The 16,071-nt window shown below is 48.7% G+C and overlaps 1 protein-coding gene across 3 annotated transcripts in view; it reads left to right on the forward strand.

The window, feature by feature from the left end:
* The window catches only part of PTPRA (protein tyrosine phosphatase receptor type A), a 125,384-nt gene that overhangs the window by 78,504 nt on the left and 30,809 nt on the right, over nucleotides 1-16,071 (forward strand). For all 3 annotated transcript variants that reach the window (XM_077301184.1, XM_077301186.1, XM_077301185.1), the window contains exons 3-5: nucleotides 7,538-7,616; nucleotides 9,950-10,312; nucleotides 14,096-14,116. In XM_077301184.1, the coding sequence (XP_077157299.1) occupies nucleotides 7,544-7,616; nucleotides 9,950-10,312; nucleotides 14,096-14,116 (457 nt within the window). In that variant the 5' untranslated portion in view covers nucleotides 7,538-7,543. The remainder of the gene's footprint in view (nucleotides 1-7,537; nucleotides 7,617-9,949; nucleotides 10,313-14,095; nucleotides 14,117-16,071) is intronic.

Here is a 16,071-nt window from a genome sequence, read left to right on the forward strand (position 1 = left end):
CCCAATTTCGGCGCACAGGAAAGATGCTCTGGGGGATTAGCAATTAAAAAAAGGAAAGGATTGCGATATCTCTGTTGGGTTGGGGCTGGGAGGAGACTGGCACTTGGAAGAGACGGCTGCCTAATTAAAACTGCAAAACCCGGTGGGCACATAACTCACTCGACGTCTGGAGCAGCAGGGAAGGACTCTGGACACGGGTGGGGAAGAGCTGGCCCATGAGGTGGGTGCTCCGATGGCCTGCCTCGTTAAGGTCTGTGAAAGTTCAGCCTCTGACTAGGTTCAGAGAGACTTGGGATGGAAGGTCCACTCGTGCCACTTGCCGGATGACCTTGGACGAGTCACGCTCCCTCCGCCTAATCTCTACCTCACAGGGTTGTTGTGAGGGGAAAGTGGAGGATGGTGATGCAATGAGGAGAAGCAGAGCTGGTTTTTATACCCAGATTTTCTCTACCAGAAGGAGTCTCCAAGGGGCTTAGAATCATGTTTCCTTCCTCTCCCGCGACAGGCACCCTGTGAGGTGGGCCTGAGAGCGCCCTGATGTTACTGCTCTGTGAGAACAGTTCTAACAGGACTGTGACTGGCCCAAGGTCACCCAGCTGGCTGCATGTGGAGGAGCGGGGAATCAAACCTGGCATGCCAGATTAGAAGCCGCCGCTCTTAACCACTATGCCACTTTGGATTTCTCTTGGGAAGAAAGTTATTGGACAAAAGAATAAATGGACAAGTGGACACATTAAATAAAAGCTAAGCCACCAGCACCCTACCTGGTCCCAGAACACCTAGCCACAGTGATCCATGCGACAGACGCCTTTAGATTTGATTATTGCAACTTGCCCTACGCCGGCCTACCCTTGGCTCTAATCCAGACATTACAACTGGTCCAAAATGCTGCAGCACAAGCCCTCACCAGGGCACCAGGGCGGACTTGTATAAGACCAGTATGGCAACAGCTGCATCGGCTTCCATAATCGATTAGTAGTTCCCAGGCCCAAAGAAGTGCGGCTGACCCCGACCTGGGCCAAGGCCTTTTTGCCCCTGGCCCCTGCCTGGTGGAATGAGCTCCCAGAGAACGTCAGAGCCCTGATGGGACTGCTACAGTTCCGCAGTGCCTGAAAGACGGAGTTCTTCCGCCAGGCTTACGGTTGAGGCCGATATGCCCGGGAGAACAAAAATATCCTACAGGCCTCCCCTGCTGGGGTTCAGATTCCCTCCTACCCTCCTAATAAGGAGCGTTTTGGATAACGACTCTGTTCTAAGTTAAGTAAAGTTTATGCTGTTAGCGTCTGCTGGTTTTAATTGTATTTATTGTATTAAATATTTATATTGGAAGGTTTTATTATATATTGGTGTAAGCCACCCTGAGATGACTGGCTCAAGTGTACGACTTAGTGGGGAAGAAAAGTGACCACATTTCTGCGGTGGTTGTAGGGAAAGACAGGTCCTTTCCAAAAGAGGAAGTAACTGAGATCCGGCAGATTCTCAGAGAGAGGTCTGTAAGCTGCCTTATACTGAATTGCTACTGACCAGATCAGGGGTAGTAGTCAAACTGCAGCCCTCCAGATGTCCATGGACTACAATTCCCATGAGCCACTGCCAGCGTTCGCTGAACATCTGGAGGGACGCAGTTTGACTACCTCTGGACTAGATGGACCACTGGCCTGATCCAGCAGGGCTCTTCTGTTATTCTTAAAGACAAATTCAGGCTGTCAGCTGACCCAATTTGTCTTTTTACACTCTGGAACTAAGACCAGTCTCCAGGATCCCAGGCATGACAACTCAAAAGCCGAAACTGTTTCAGGATACTTTGGAGCGTAGGCTCACCACAGAGCAACATCTGGAAATAGCTGGCAGAATTTCCAGGTCAGAGTGACATGGTTTCCAACCAGCCTGCCACCCTCTCTTAAAGGGAAAAAAATACAAAGGAAGCGAGCGTTCTTTTTCCTGCCCTTGTTCTTGCTGCGGCGTTTCATTTAGAAGGGATTGTCTAGCTCTGTCATTCTCCTTCCCCTTCCTCCTCGTTCTCCCTGGTGAATCCAGAGAATGATGTCAGTGTTTTGTGTGCGTGTGTGTGGGGTGTGTGTTTTTGGTTGTAATACGCAGGATGCTGCACCCGGCCGGCAGCTGTGTCTCAATTGATAACATTGCAAGAATTTCCCTTCCTTGTTTCTGGATGGGCAAGGGAGAAGGGAAAGGAGGGAAGGCAGCATTGTATTGCCTGATGTCATCAGATCTTGGAGGCTAAGCAGTGGCCATTTTGTGTATGGCTCCGCCTCCCACAGCGGCCATTTTGTGGTTGTGACAGAATTCCCAAGGTGCCCACAGGGTCAGAAAAGCCAAGGACCCTTGCATAAGACTATGCCGAAGGCAGGAGGGAAGGTGGCGTTAGTCCTGTCTCATCAGTTCTTGGAATCAGGGCTGGTACCTGGATGAGAGACCACCAAAGATGACTCTGCAGAGGCAGGCGATGGCAAACCGCCTTTGCTTCTCACTAGTCCAACCCCCCTGGCAACACAGGAACTGTAGGTATAATACTTCCAACAAACAGGCAAACAATAGATACTTGATAAACTCCAAGGACGAAGAATCCGCCCTCTCCTGTGTCAGACACACTTCATTATCAGGAAGTTCTTCCTCAAATTTAGTTAAAACTTCTTCTGCTGTGAGAGGGTGGTGGGCTGTAGTTGTAAAATTCCTGCATTGTGCACAGGGTTGGACTCATGGAAATTGTAGTCAGTGGACATCAGGACATCCACAGTTTCGCCACCTGTGGACTAGATCAGGGAGAGTCAACCTGTGGTCCTCCAGATGTTCATGGACTACAGCTCCCATGAGCAAATGCTGGCAGGGGAATTGTAGTCCATTGACATCTGGAGGACCACAGGTTGACTACCCCTGGACTAGATGATCCTTGAGGTCTCTTCCTGTTCTATATTTTTGTAATTGGGTCACTAACCACCAGGGAACAGCTTCAAATGGTGGACTCTATGTTATACTATAGAGTCTAGGAGAAATTTAGACTTTGGTATACCATAGAGAACATGCTCAGAAGCTGTTTCTTCCAGGGAAAGTGATATGTGTCATCCACTAGCTGTAATTCTGGGAGAACTCCTGGCCCCACCTGATGGTTGGTAACCCAATTTGGATGCTGTCTAGAGAGGAAGACGGGCGTAGAGACACTGCTTAACCCTTACTAGGAAGGAAAGAGCTAGTGCTTGACACTTCTGGCCCTTTCTGATATTCCCGGCGTCATGCAAATTGCTGAGATGAGGAAGGAATTTCCCTCCTAGGCAGATTGGCTCAAGGATCCTAGAAGGTTTTTATGCTTTCCTCCAGGCATAGATCAGGGGAGTGGGTGAGGTAATGTTGAATTTCCAGCATTGTGCAAGGAGCTACATTAGATGCCCTTGGCTTACCTTCCAGCTCTGTTTCTACATCCATCAATCTGAATCTTGTCAGCCAAAATGACCCCCAAAAATGTCACCCATCCTCTGCCTCCCTTTTCGGTATCGGAAGACGACAATCCTGTCAGCTCCCAAGCATTTCTTCTCCAGCGTTGAGATTCCTAGCTCCTTCAGGCCCCTCACGTTGTTGTCCAACACCAGACTTTTCCCTGTTAGAACTTGAGCATTAAGACTCTGCTCGCATTTATTTGACCAGGCGGGGAGACTGGGTTGAGCAGAATTCTCCATCAGGCCCCGTACGGAATTGCTTCTAAAGCTGTCGGCAGGGTGTCAGCGGCCTCTGGCTCGGCTTTAACTATTGACATTGCTAATTTGTTGCTTAACGGATCCATTTATCATCCTCCTGTTAGCCTCATTAAGCTCGCCAGTGTATATAATATATTATCTCAGACATTGGGCGGAAGCTCTGCTATAAAGTCTAACTTACTAAATCCAGAGCAGCTAGAAGTAAATGCGGTAGCGTTTCTAGAGCGGGGGTCCCCAGCCTTTTTGGGTGTCCGGGCATATTTGGAATTCTAACACGGCATGATGGGTGCAGCGACAAAATGGCTTCCATAGGAGGCGGAGCCATCCACAAAACGATGGCCACCCCTGAACTTATAGCACAGTGCAGGTCCTTATGCTGTGGGGGCCAGCAACATTTTAAAAATCGGCACAACCAGTCAAGTCCCCAGTAGTTGATCAAAAGCTGAGCAGAAGCTGTATATGGCCCCACCTGCTTCTTAAAAAATACCTGGCGGGCACCAGAAAATGCATTTCACCAGAAACCATGTTGGGTTTCCCTGCTGGAGTGTGGGACTAGGATCTGGGAGACCATGTTTCAAATGCTGATGCTGCTGAGGACGTTTGCTAGGTGACCTGGGGCCAGACACACACATTCAGCCTAACCTACCTCACAAGGTTGTTGTGAGGATAAAATGGATGAGAAGAGAATTATCTAAGCAACCTTGTGGGTCCCCTTCAGTGAGAGAGGCGGGGTATAAACAAAATTCATAAATGAATGTGCTCAGTTCAGGGGTGGTCCATCTGTGACTCTCCAGATGTCCGTAGACTACAATTCTTAGGACCCTCTGCCAGCATGGATTCCCGATTTCCCTTATTTTGTGTCTTTTCTAGTAAAGTATGGGAGTGAATTCATAAAACCTTCCTGTCAAAGAGGCTGCATGGAAACGGATGCAATCATAAATAGCACCAGAGCTACACTTGATGACTAGCTGGCCTCACAAAGAGGGACTTGAGTCAGTTTTGATGGTATCGTGTACAGTTTCTGCGAAGCGAGTTTCCAAGGGAATGGCGGGAGGCAGAAACTGCTTCTGGCTGGCCGTCCAGCATCAACCCATCTTCAAGAGCCATCTATCTCGACGACCGTTCTTGGAACCCGTGCAGTTCCAAATGACACCGAAAACAGAAATTTCCCCCTTTTCTGTGCCAACCGCAAAATACTGCTGAGGTTGTAGGTGCTTTTGGCCTTCAGAAGGACACTTGAAAGGAAGGCTGGGAAGGGGGACGACTTACAGGCTTCTGATTGTGCCTGAATATCCTTCCTTCCTCTTTTGGTGTCAGTATCAGTTTCCAAGACCCTGGGTTTTTTTTTTTTTTTTTTGGGGGGGGGGGGAGATCACCTTGCCTAAAAATATTGCTTAACAGATTAGTGGCTACTCCACACCTTTCAACAACGATTGCAACTATCCAGATCCCATCCCTTTTCTGAAGAGAATTTACAGATCTTGATTCATATAGATGTACTAGGGGCCAAGCCCATTGCATTAAGGAATGCAACGGGTGCTAGATTAGGGGGGCGGGGTGGAAGAACTCTGTGGACAGCCTCCCTCTCCCCCCAGGACCTGGAAAGGCTGCAGGCAGCTGTTAGGGAACTCACCAGCAGGGGCAGCTCTCACACGGCAGGGATCTGCAGCCTCCGAGCCTCCGGGTCAGGGCTGGGGTACGGAAGGCGATTGGCTGGCCGCTGGACAGACAGGCAAGCCAGTTGGAGGAGGAGGCACTCAGGGGCGGGACAGCCGCCCTGAGTGGGTGTCAAGCGCTGAGTGGCACTTAAACCATGAGACAAACTCCTCCTCCAAGGCCTCACCAGAAATTTTAAGTGGGACAGATAATGAACACCACAGTCTGTTTAAAAATTACATACAGCACATTAAAATGCTGCTAGTATTGTCATGAATTGACATCGTGTACCATTGCATAAGACAAGATTTACAGTGTAAGTCAGGGTCTCCATCCTTTTAGAATTCTGACACAGGTTAGTATGCTCAGGCACAAAATGGCCGCTTCAGGAGGCGGATCCAGCCACAAAATGCCAGCCGCAAGGAGGCGGGGCCAGCCACACCATGTCAGAGAGTGAGGTCATGGATAGCGCTTAATGATGACATTTCAAAATTTCAGGCTGAATTCTGCCTAACACGAATACTGCCTAACAGGAGTGTTTAAAAATATTTTCTTGCTTGCTTGCACATGCTACCTTCTTCAGTCATGTAGTGAAGATTGTGCTGGGGGGGGGGCAGCTGCTTGCAAAAATGCCCCCTGGCTCCTCCCACCCTCTAAAAACTTGGGGAACTACGTTGGGGGACCGTGAGTGTAAGCGTTAATTTCCAGAAGGGTGGAAAGGAGTCCTAAGGGATTAATATGCACCTTATGGGCACCTCCCCTTGGTTTCAGTTGGGGTTAGGGTGAGGGTTTTAAAAAGACGTCACGGGAGATTTGGACTTGAAGGAAGAATTCAAAGCTGGGAAACACCATCTTCGGTTTTCCAGGAAGAAACGTTCAAGCATAAAAGCAGCAAAGAGGCGGGAACAAAAGACTTCTATCGACCGGAAAATGGAGCTTTTACAGCATTAATATTCATACCAGATACGAACTTTTCCGTAATTTGCTGTTAATAGCCCTGTTGGATTTTGCACGGTCTGGTTTGCTGTAGTCACAGCCATTTGCTGTGCTTTCACCCTCGCGGCTGTGGCGAATGCACATTTCCTTTCCCCCACATTTGGCTCTGCAGGATGATGTCACACTCACCCGTCTGCCTCTTGTGACTCAGGGATGCACATCCTTGCCTGATGTCCAGTCCCACATTTTAGCCTAACCTACCCCACAAGGTGGTTGTGATGATGAAGTTGGGTCGCCACTGTCAGTAAAATCAGAAATAAATAATCCCAGACTTACAGCAGCCTGACTGTATAAGATAATATCTACTCTCTAGGGTAGCATTGTAGTGGTGTGTTTTAAGAACACGGCATCCCAAGTTCTGTTTATTTGTGCCTTTTACTTCTGGGTTTAGCGTTGAGTTCCACTCCCTGCACATGAAAGCAGACCAGCTGCTTAAGTAGCTCCTCCTCATAATTACTCTCACCTGTTTCTGAGCCTGTGACAGACGTTGATACCTTGGTGGCAGGCTTCCTTCTCGAACCTTTTAAAACTTGTGGGCACTTTTGGAATTTGGACACAGGGTGGTGGGTGCCATTTTTTGGCTGCGCCCACTACCCCGTGCTCCCCTCCTTACTTTGCCACTGCTTAAAACGCCAACCACAAAACAATTCTCTTTGCAGGTGGAGCTAAACCACAATGTCAGAGAGTGAAATTACACATAGCTCTAACCCAGGTTTTCTCAGTCAGGGTTTTGTGAAACCCTGGGGTTTATTGACAACCCTGGAAGGTTCTCCCGAATGGGTGGGAGTTAATTATTCTTTAATATATATTTTAAAATTTGTTAAACATTTATCGGGTGCTATACCCACCTCACAGGGTGTCTGTCTTGAGAGGAAGGGAAGGAGATTGTAAGCTGTTTTGAGACACCTTTGGGTAGTGAAAAGTGGGGTATGGAAACCATTTCTTCTCCTTCTCCTCCTTCTCCTTCTCCTTCTCCTCCTTCTCCTTCTCCTTCTCCTTCTCCTTCTTCTTCTTCTTCTTCTTCTTCTTCTTCTTCTTCTTCTTCTTCTTCTTCTTCTTCTTCTTCTTCTTCTTCTTCTTCTATGAGTTGGGGAACCCTGCTGTATGGATGGTTTAAGCCTTGGGGATGTTTTTTCCAGACTGCTAACATTCCTTTCCGTGCTGTTGTGTCTCCCCAGGCCGAGATGGGTCCCCGCTTCCTTCTCGTCCTGCTCAGCGGCTTCCTAACATGCCTAGGAGCCAACAACATAACCACAGGTAAGGCAGCCCTGGCATTTTTCATTGTTTTCCGAACATGTTCAGAAGGAGGTAGGAGAAGCCAAACGAAAATGCAGCATTCCCAGTCTTTTAATCCTAGCCAGAGATTTGGGGGTTTGATTCATGCTCAGTGCTCTTTTGTTTCATCTGCATTACTGCTTGCCATGGTGATGGGAAATAAGAGAGGAAGAAGATCTGCTTTTTTCGTGCCTACTTTTCAGTACCCGAAGGCATCTCAAAGCAGCTTACGAACACCTTTCCCCCTACTCTCCACACATTGCTTCATCAACAGCTCCCCCCACTGTGTTGATTTTATTTTCTCATTCTTCTTTCCCAGTGTGTTTTCTTCTTAATTACCCCTCTTCTCCACTGCACTGAGGCTTCCCCTGTGAAGTTGGCCCCATCTCCTGTCACAGCACTTTTGTTATTGGCTTTGCTCCCTCTGACAGACATTTCTGTCGGGGCACCCACCACCCTGTGTCAGAATTCCAGTGGTGCCTGCAAGCTTAAAATGTTTGGGGACCCTTGGTTTACACACAGCCTTAGAATAGAATCATAGAATCATAGAGTTGGAAGGGGCCATAGAGGCCATCTAGTCCAACCCCCTGCTCAACGCAGGATCAGCCCTAAGCATCCTAAAGCATCCAAGAAAAGTGTGTATCCAACCTTTGCTTGAAGACTGCCAGTGAGGGGGAGCTCACCACCTCCTTAGGCAGCCTATTCCCCTGCTGAACTAAAATCCTAGAGTGGGAAGGGGCCATAGAGGCCATCTAGTCCAACCCCCTGCTCAACGCAGGATCAGCCCTAAGCATCCAAGAAAAGTGTGTATCCAGCCTTTGCTTGAAGACTGCCAGTGAGGGGGAGCTCACCACCTCCTTAGGCAGCCTATTCCACTGCTGAACTACTCTGACTGTGAAAAACTTTTTCCTGATATCTAGCCTATATCGTTGTACTTGTGGTTTAAACCCATCACCCTTCTTGTCATAATTGTTCAGCTCATAGACATGTCTTAGTTTCTAGTGAAATCTCGACTTTCATTCTTTAAAGAAGAGGAGGAGTTGATTTTTATACTCCGCTTTTCACTACAAGGAAGAGTCTCAAAGTGACTTACAATCGCCTTCCCTCCCTCGCTCTACTGCAGGGGTAGTCAAACTGCGGCCCTCCAGATGTCCATGGAGTACAATTCCCAGGAGCCCCCTGCCAGCGTTCGCTGGCAGGGGCTTCTGGGAATTGTAGTCCATGGACATCTGGAGGGCTGCAGTTTGACTACCCCTGCTCTACTCTGTGAGATGGGTGGGGCTGAGAGCTCTGCCAGGACTGCTCTGTGAGAACAGCACTGTCAGGACTGTGACTAGGTCAAGGTTAACCCAGCACGTGGAGGAGCAGGGAACGAAACCTGGGATGCCAGATTAGAAGCTGCCGCTCTTAATCACTGTGCCAAGCTGGCTTTCAGCAAGAAGGCATGGGCAAAGGCAGGCATTCTATCTTGTTAGATGTTTTTTTATTATTTTTAAAAAGAAGATATAGACATACAGTAAAGAAAAAAGAAGTTGTACTTATCAAATTGAAGACTGTGTAAATTGTTCAGTAGAATAAAAAACGAGATTGGTAAGCAACCAGATTTTACATTTCTCCTCCTCCTCCTGGAATTTATAACGTAACTAGGGGCCAAGCCCCTTGCATTCAGGAATACAACGGGCGCTAGATTGGGGAGGGAGGTGAAAGAACTCTGCGGATGGTCTCTCCCTTCCCCCAGGACCTGGAAAGGCTGCAGGCTGGAGGCCCCCCAGGAAGGGAACTCTCCAGCAGGGGCAACTCTCACACAGCAGGGATCTGCAGCCTCAGAGCCTCAGAGGGAAGTGGAAGGAGGAGGGGGTGGTCAGGGGTGGGGGACAGAAGGTGATTGGCTGGCCGCTGGACAGACAGTCAAGACGGTTGGAGGAGGAGGCACTCAGGGGCGGGACAGCTGCCCTGAGTGCGTGTTAAGTGCTGAGTGGCACTTAAGCCATGAGACCAGCTCCTCCTCCAAGCCCTTACCAGAAAACTATTACGTGGAACAGATTCTCCCCACTTCCTCCCATTCAATTCTTTACAATAGCTTATATTCAATAAAAGGTTTACCGCAATGTTTTCACTGTATTAATCCTTTCACAATTACCACTCATCCCATTACGCACCTGACTATCTCTACATCTCCCCATGAACATCGGAATGATATTCAGAAATATTATTATACCGCAGTTCAAAGCGATAACTCGGCGTATGTTGCGTGGTGATTCTTTTGCGGCAGAAGCCTGTGCTGATCATTCCCGTCCCTCTCCCTCTGTCCTCAGTGCAGCCCACGGTAGGCCCTCCCTCGTCGACGGGTACCCCGAAAGCCACAATGCAGCCACGGACTGGGAAACCCACCAGCCTGCCCAGCCGGAATGTGACTTCTCCAACAGTGCCTCCTCCTCCCGTGGCGGCCGGCCACACGACTCCCCCGGCCACCGAGCTCCCGCCCACCACGACCGTCGGCACGTCAGGAACGGAAGCGACGACCACAACGGTGCTGTTGCCCTCCGCTGGGCCTACCTCCCTTCTGCCAAACATCACCTCTTCGAGTCCGTACGGGGTTGCCACGAGCACCGGAGGGGTGCCCACAGAGGCCAACGCCACAGAAGTGCTAACGACTTTGAAAGCCTTTGGCACCTCCGGTAGGAAAGCCCTTTGCTGGGTTTCTTTTGGTCTGATGCATGCATTTGTCGACTTATTTATGTTCTTGGTTTATAACCCTCCTTTGTCTTCAGAAGGGACCCGAGGGGGACTTACTTTTGTCTCCTCTGTTTCATTCTCACAGCAACCCTGTCGTGTAGGTTAGGCTGAGAGTGTATGACCGGCCCAAGGTCTCCCAGTGAGCCTCCATGGAAGAGCAGAGATTCGAACTCGGATCTCTCAGATCCGAGTTCATCACCTCAGCCGCTGCACCACGCTGGCTTTTGTATGTCGCTTATGATGTGCTTTTAGCTGCTCCCGTGAGCAGAAGAGTTGGTTTTTACACTCTGTTTTTCTCTATCTGAAGGAGTCTCAAAGCACTTACCATGAGCTTTCCTTCCTCTCCTCACAATAGGCACCTTGTGAGGGAGGTGGGGCTGAGAGAGCTCTAAGAGAAGAGGGACTGGCTGTCAGGATTGCAGACTTGTAAATAAAACTCCACTGTGTAATAGATGGTAGTTTATTCAAGCAGATCTCCCTGGACTTACATAGACGAATCTGACAAGCACAGGCCAAACCCCAGCTCTAATTTGCTGCCTTTCCCAGATCCGTTGAGATTCACATTGCACCCAGACACAATCGTTAGAGATGCAGGTGCAAGGCCTGGGAGGCCAGCCAGACCAGATGACAAGCAGCAACAGTCCCCTTGAACCACAGTGCCTAATTCTAAGAGCAGGCAAAAACAGGAGTCCATTTCAAAATGGTTACACGCACAAGAGCTCCCCAAGCATTACATGGCCTTTCCCAGAATTCCAGATGGCCGCTGACATTTATTTATTTATCTATTTATCTATCTATTTATTTATTTATTTAGATTTATATGCCGCCCTCCCCGAAGGCTCAGGGCGGTTTACATTAAAACTAGTCAACGATACATGAAACAGTCTTCGTTAAACATACAGTAATTAATAACAGTGGTTGTAACCATATAACAGTATAATGTAACAGTATAACAATATAATAAAATAATATAACGATGGAACAGTGCAATACCACAACATCATTAGACATCACTGGAGCCCCTTTCCCCTGTTGCTCTGCAGGCCTCGTCTCCTTCTACACAGTGGAAAAAATGGCAAATGATCCATCCGTTGATTGGCTGGCTCCCTCATCTTACTGCCACGCCCACTTCGCTGAAGGGTCATGTCACCACTCCTGGATCCCTCATATCCTTGAAAAGTTTCAGGGGTACCTCCCTGGTCAAAAGGTTGAAAAAGACTGGACTAGGAACGGGGAGATAAAGGTTCAGATATTCCCTGTCCCCTGGAAGCTCACTGGGTAACCCTAAACTCTCAGCCTAGCCCACCTCACAGGGTTGCTGAGAAGAAAAAATTACATAAGCCACCTCAGGTCCCCATTGGGGAGTATGTATCAGTGAAGTGCATAAATAAACAGATTATAACGGAATGGGATGCAGGATGGATCCTGCTACGGGCAACAATTCTAGAAAAGTGTCTGCTTGTTTTGGTTCACCCATGAAATTCTTCCTGAGCCCAGCTGCCCGCTCTGCAGTTTGTGCAAATCGACATTCTTATGGAGCTGCCTTATACTATAAAGTCACAGTCATTTCTTTTTTAATTTTGCATAGTTCACATTGATTGTCCCAGAATGAGCATTGTTTTGGGGTTCTCTTAATTTGCTGAATGTTGCAACTCTGTATTCCCACACACACACACACAAACATTCCCCCCCCCTCTCTAACATAGGCTGTAATTGCCACCCCGTAATTAAATTTGCCTCCTGGTGGGGCGTCAAATCGCCACCCCTTTTTCTGCTTGCTGTCCACTTGGGTTAGCGAGGAATCGGCTTCTGAAGGTATCTCCTTCAACTTGGGTTACACCTTTTTCTTTTTGTGAAAGCGCACCAAGCGACCATTCTTAAAATGTTGCCCAGCGGTCTGTATTTTCAGTTTCAGAGAATACCTGTATTATTCTGCTGTAAAACGGCTGCTTGTGTGGGTGGGTCGGGAGGGGGGACCAAGCAAATTAGCGCCTCTGAGAGAAAGGTATGGTGAAAAGAGAGCTCCTTTCTGCCACACTATCTTTATTTGCTGACCTTCTTTATCACCCGCTCGATTACTCAGGTGGATTACACAGTGAAAGTCAATTAAGTCTACAAGATGAGAGGACTGATAAGCAGTGTAGAGAACCCAGTAAACCTCTTAATCCAAGTGCTAGGAAGCAACCTTGGCCTATTGTGTGGGGATGCCAACTCGGGGCTGGGAAATACCAGGAGATTTTGAGGCTGGAGCCTGGGGAAGGCAGAGTTTGTAGAGGGGAGGGACCTCATTGGGGGGGGGGATGAGTTCACCCTCTGCAGCAGCCATCTATTCCCTAGGGAGATCTGATCTCTATAGGCTGAAGATCTTTTGTAATTACCAGGAGATCTCCAGGCCCCACCTGGAGGTTGGCAGTCCTACCTCTGTGCCATGTTGCCCCCCCCCTCCCCTGTGAAATTGACTGGCCAATGTGTGAGACAGGAGGGTGGACTAGATGGACCACTGGTCTCATCCAGTAAGGTTCTTCTAAAGTCTTATGAAGACCTCAGCCTCCATGCCTTATTGTTGGACCTCCAGAGGAACTGGTTGGCCACTGTGTGCGACGGTATGCTGGACTAGATGAATACCTAGTTTGATCCAGCAGGGCTCTTCTGGTGTTCTTATGAAGGCCTTGGTTTCTGTGCCCTGTTGTTGACCGTGTAAGAGAGGATGCTGGAACGCTGCGCGTTCAAACATGTACCACTTCCTCCATTTGAACCCCAGGAAGAACATATCCAGAAGTCATGGCAGTGGATATTTATGGCCTATAATTCTTGTTTCTGAAATCTCAGCAGGGGCTTGTAGTAAGCCTGCATTTATGATGAAAGGCACTGGTTTGACCAGCAAGCAAGATATTTCTTGCCAATGGATGCAAATCGTGGGTATATGTGTACTTTCCTGCAGTCTCACACCTCTCCCAAATATCAGCCAAATTCCTAGAGCAGCATGCAGTAGAACAGTCCTGCGTTGCCTGCCACAAAAGCTTCCTGGGATTTCTCAGCCTTGGAATGGTGAATGGATGGAGCTGTGGTTCAGTGACAGAGCATCTGTTTGACCTGCAGAAGGTCCCAGGTTCAATCTCCAGCATTTCCAATGAAAAGGACCAGGCAGAAGTTGATATGAAAGATCTCAGCCTGAGACCCTGTAGAGCCATGGGGAGGGACTGTGGCTCAGTGGTTAAGCATCTGCTTGGCCTACAGAAGGTCCCAGGTTCAATCCCCGGCAATTCCAGTTACAAGGACCAGGCCATAGGTGATATGTAAGATCTCAGCCTGAGACCCTGGACTGCTGTGGGGAGGGTCTGTGGCTCAGTGGTAGAGCCTCTGCTTGGCCTGCAGAAGGTCCCTGGTTCAGTCCCCGGCATCTCCAGTTGAAAAGGATTAGGAAGTAGGTGGTGTGAGAAACCTTTTCTTGAGAACCTGGAAATCTGTTTAGCCGGGCTGAATGAGTGGTCCAGTTCAGAATATGGCAGCTGCATGTGAGACTCAGCCTTATTAAGGAAGGCTTTCATTCCGAGTCACACCAAGGCAGTGCTTGAACTGAGGACGCAACTCCTACCCGTCATAGGAAAATGAATCAAAGTGTTGCTGGTTTTAATTAGTGGAGAGGAGTAATGAGAGATTTGGGGTGCAGCTGTCTGCTGAGATGATTCACTGACACTTTCTCCGTATTTTTCTTTCACTTCCAGGTGAAATATCAAAGGGCACAGGTAAGCCTCTTATTTTGCCTTTCCTCTCTCTCCTCTCCCGTCCCCTTGATCAAGGGCTTCTGTGTTTTGTCAACATCCAGATGAAAGGGGCATTTTTAAAGCCCTTTGGGAGATGTAACTGAGATGCCCAAAGAGTCCCAATAACAGCTGCTCTTTGTCACGGCTTGAGACCAGAGGCTCAGGGAGGAGTTGGGCCACGCGGTCTCTCAGTAGGCATTAAATCTCCCGCCGGGGAAACCTGTTTACCGAATCCACAGCAGCAAATTCACATCCAGCCACCTTGGTTTCACTTTGGTTTCACCCAGCGTTTCGCAACCTGTGGGTTCAGGCCCAAAAGCAGGTCACAAATCCTCTGGAAGTGGGCCAAGGGGCAGTCTTCTCTAATGGCCACCCCGCCCTTCCCCTGGCTCTCTTTTGTGGTCAGTGACTGGGACGCAACCTCCACAGGCAGAGTCTGAGGTTGTCAGAGTGCCTCTTGCTTGGGAGTCATGGTGGGGCAGCGGCACCCTTTGTACAACGTTTGTCGGTTTCTCGAAGACACCTGGTCAGCCACTCTCGAAATGGATTGCTAAACTAGATGCGTGCCATGGCCATAGTTTTCCCAGGATTTCCAAAACCCTTGGGCCAGGATTACAACCCACACACACACACACACACACACACACACACACACACACACACACACACACACACACACACACAAAATGTGGACATATAGGTCACCATGCCAAAAATGTTGGAAACTTTAGTTCACTGGGGAGGAGCGTTTTGTGGCTGCATGAGCAAAGAGCCCTGGTGGTTTCATAGAATCATAGAGTTGGAAGGGCCCATAGAGGCCATCTAGTCCAACCCACTGCTCAAGGCAGGATCATAGAATCACAGAATCATAGAGTTGGAAGGGCCCATAGAGGCCATCTAGTCCAACCCACTGCTCAAGGCAGGATCATAGAATCCTAGAATCATAGAGTTGGAAGGGGCCATACAGGCCATCTAGTCCAACCCACTGCTCAACGCAGGATCAGCCCTAAGCATCCTAAAGTTTCCCGGACAGTTTGTCCACACAGAGCCTCTTTACTAGGCCCAGATAGATATATACTAAAGAAAGCAGAGATTTGTGTCTAGGTTAGTTGTCTTTGCTGCCGGCATCAAGCTTTCTGCAGAGGGAGGGGAGGGAAGTTACAGTGGAGACACTCAATTGCCTGTTGCATTCAAGGCTCAGAAGAACAACCTGGGGATTTTCTTTAGTCCAACAAACGGATGCAAGTCCTTCTTTTGGACCAAGAGAAAGCAAAGATTCTCCAGGGAGACAAAAGCAGGCTGCTTTACAGGCGAAAGCCAGAATGCTGGTGTTTGGAAACCAGCATTTTCTATTTGAAGATTGCCCAGTATATTTCAACATCGGTCTTCCTCCCGAGCAAATCTTGTTTATACTCTAACTTGGGAGTCTTGGCCGGAGGTTCAGATTAATCTGTAGGTGGATTTCTCTCCCGTTGGTGAGTGGTGAGTGTGCCTTCGCAGTCCTTTAACTCTGTATTTGCCTCCTTGTGCAGAATTTGGGGTTGGGGCTTGGTTCGCTGAGAGTATACCTGCTTGGCATGCACAAGGTCCCAGGTTCAGTCCTCAGCATCTCCAGCTAATAGCAGGTGGTGACAAAGATGTCTACCAGAAACCCTGGAAATCTGCTGTCGGTCAGAGTTGACCTTACCTTGATCAGACAAAAGTCTGACTCAGTATAATACACCTTCGGGTATTCATTGAACCATCAGGAGGTGTAAAAGTATTAATATTCCATCTTTCCATAAAACCCTGGAGGCAGCTCACACTCAAGATGGAAAGAAATAGTACCTGGTTAACAATGCCCAGATTTGAATAGCCCAGGCTAGCCTGATTGTCAGGTTTCAGAAGGGAAGCAGGGTCGGCTGTTGTCGGCATTTGCAAGGGAGACCACCAAGGAA

This window comes from Paroedura picta, chromosome 10 (assembly GCF_049243985.1).
Source record: "Paroedura picta isolate Pp20150507F chromosome 10, Ppicta_v3.0, whole genome shotgun sequence".
In the NCBI taxonomy this organism is placed as follows: Eukaryota; Metazoa; Chordata; class Lepidosauria; order Squamata; family Gekkonidae; genus Paroedura; species Paroedura picta.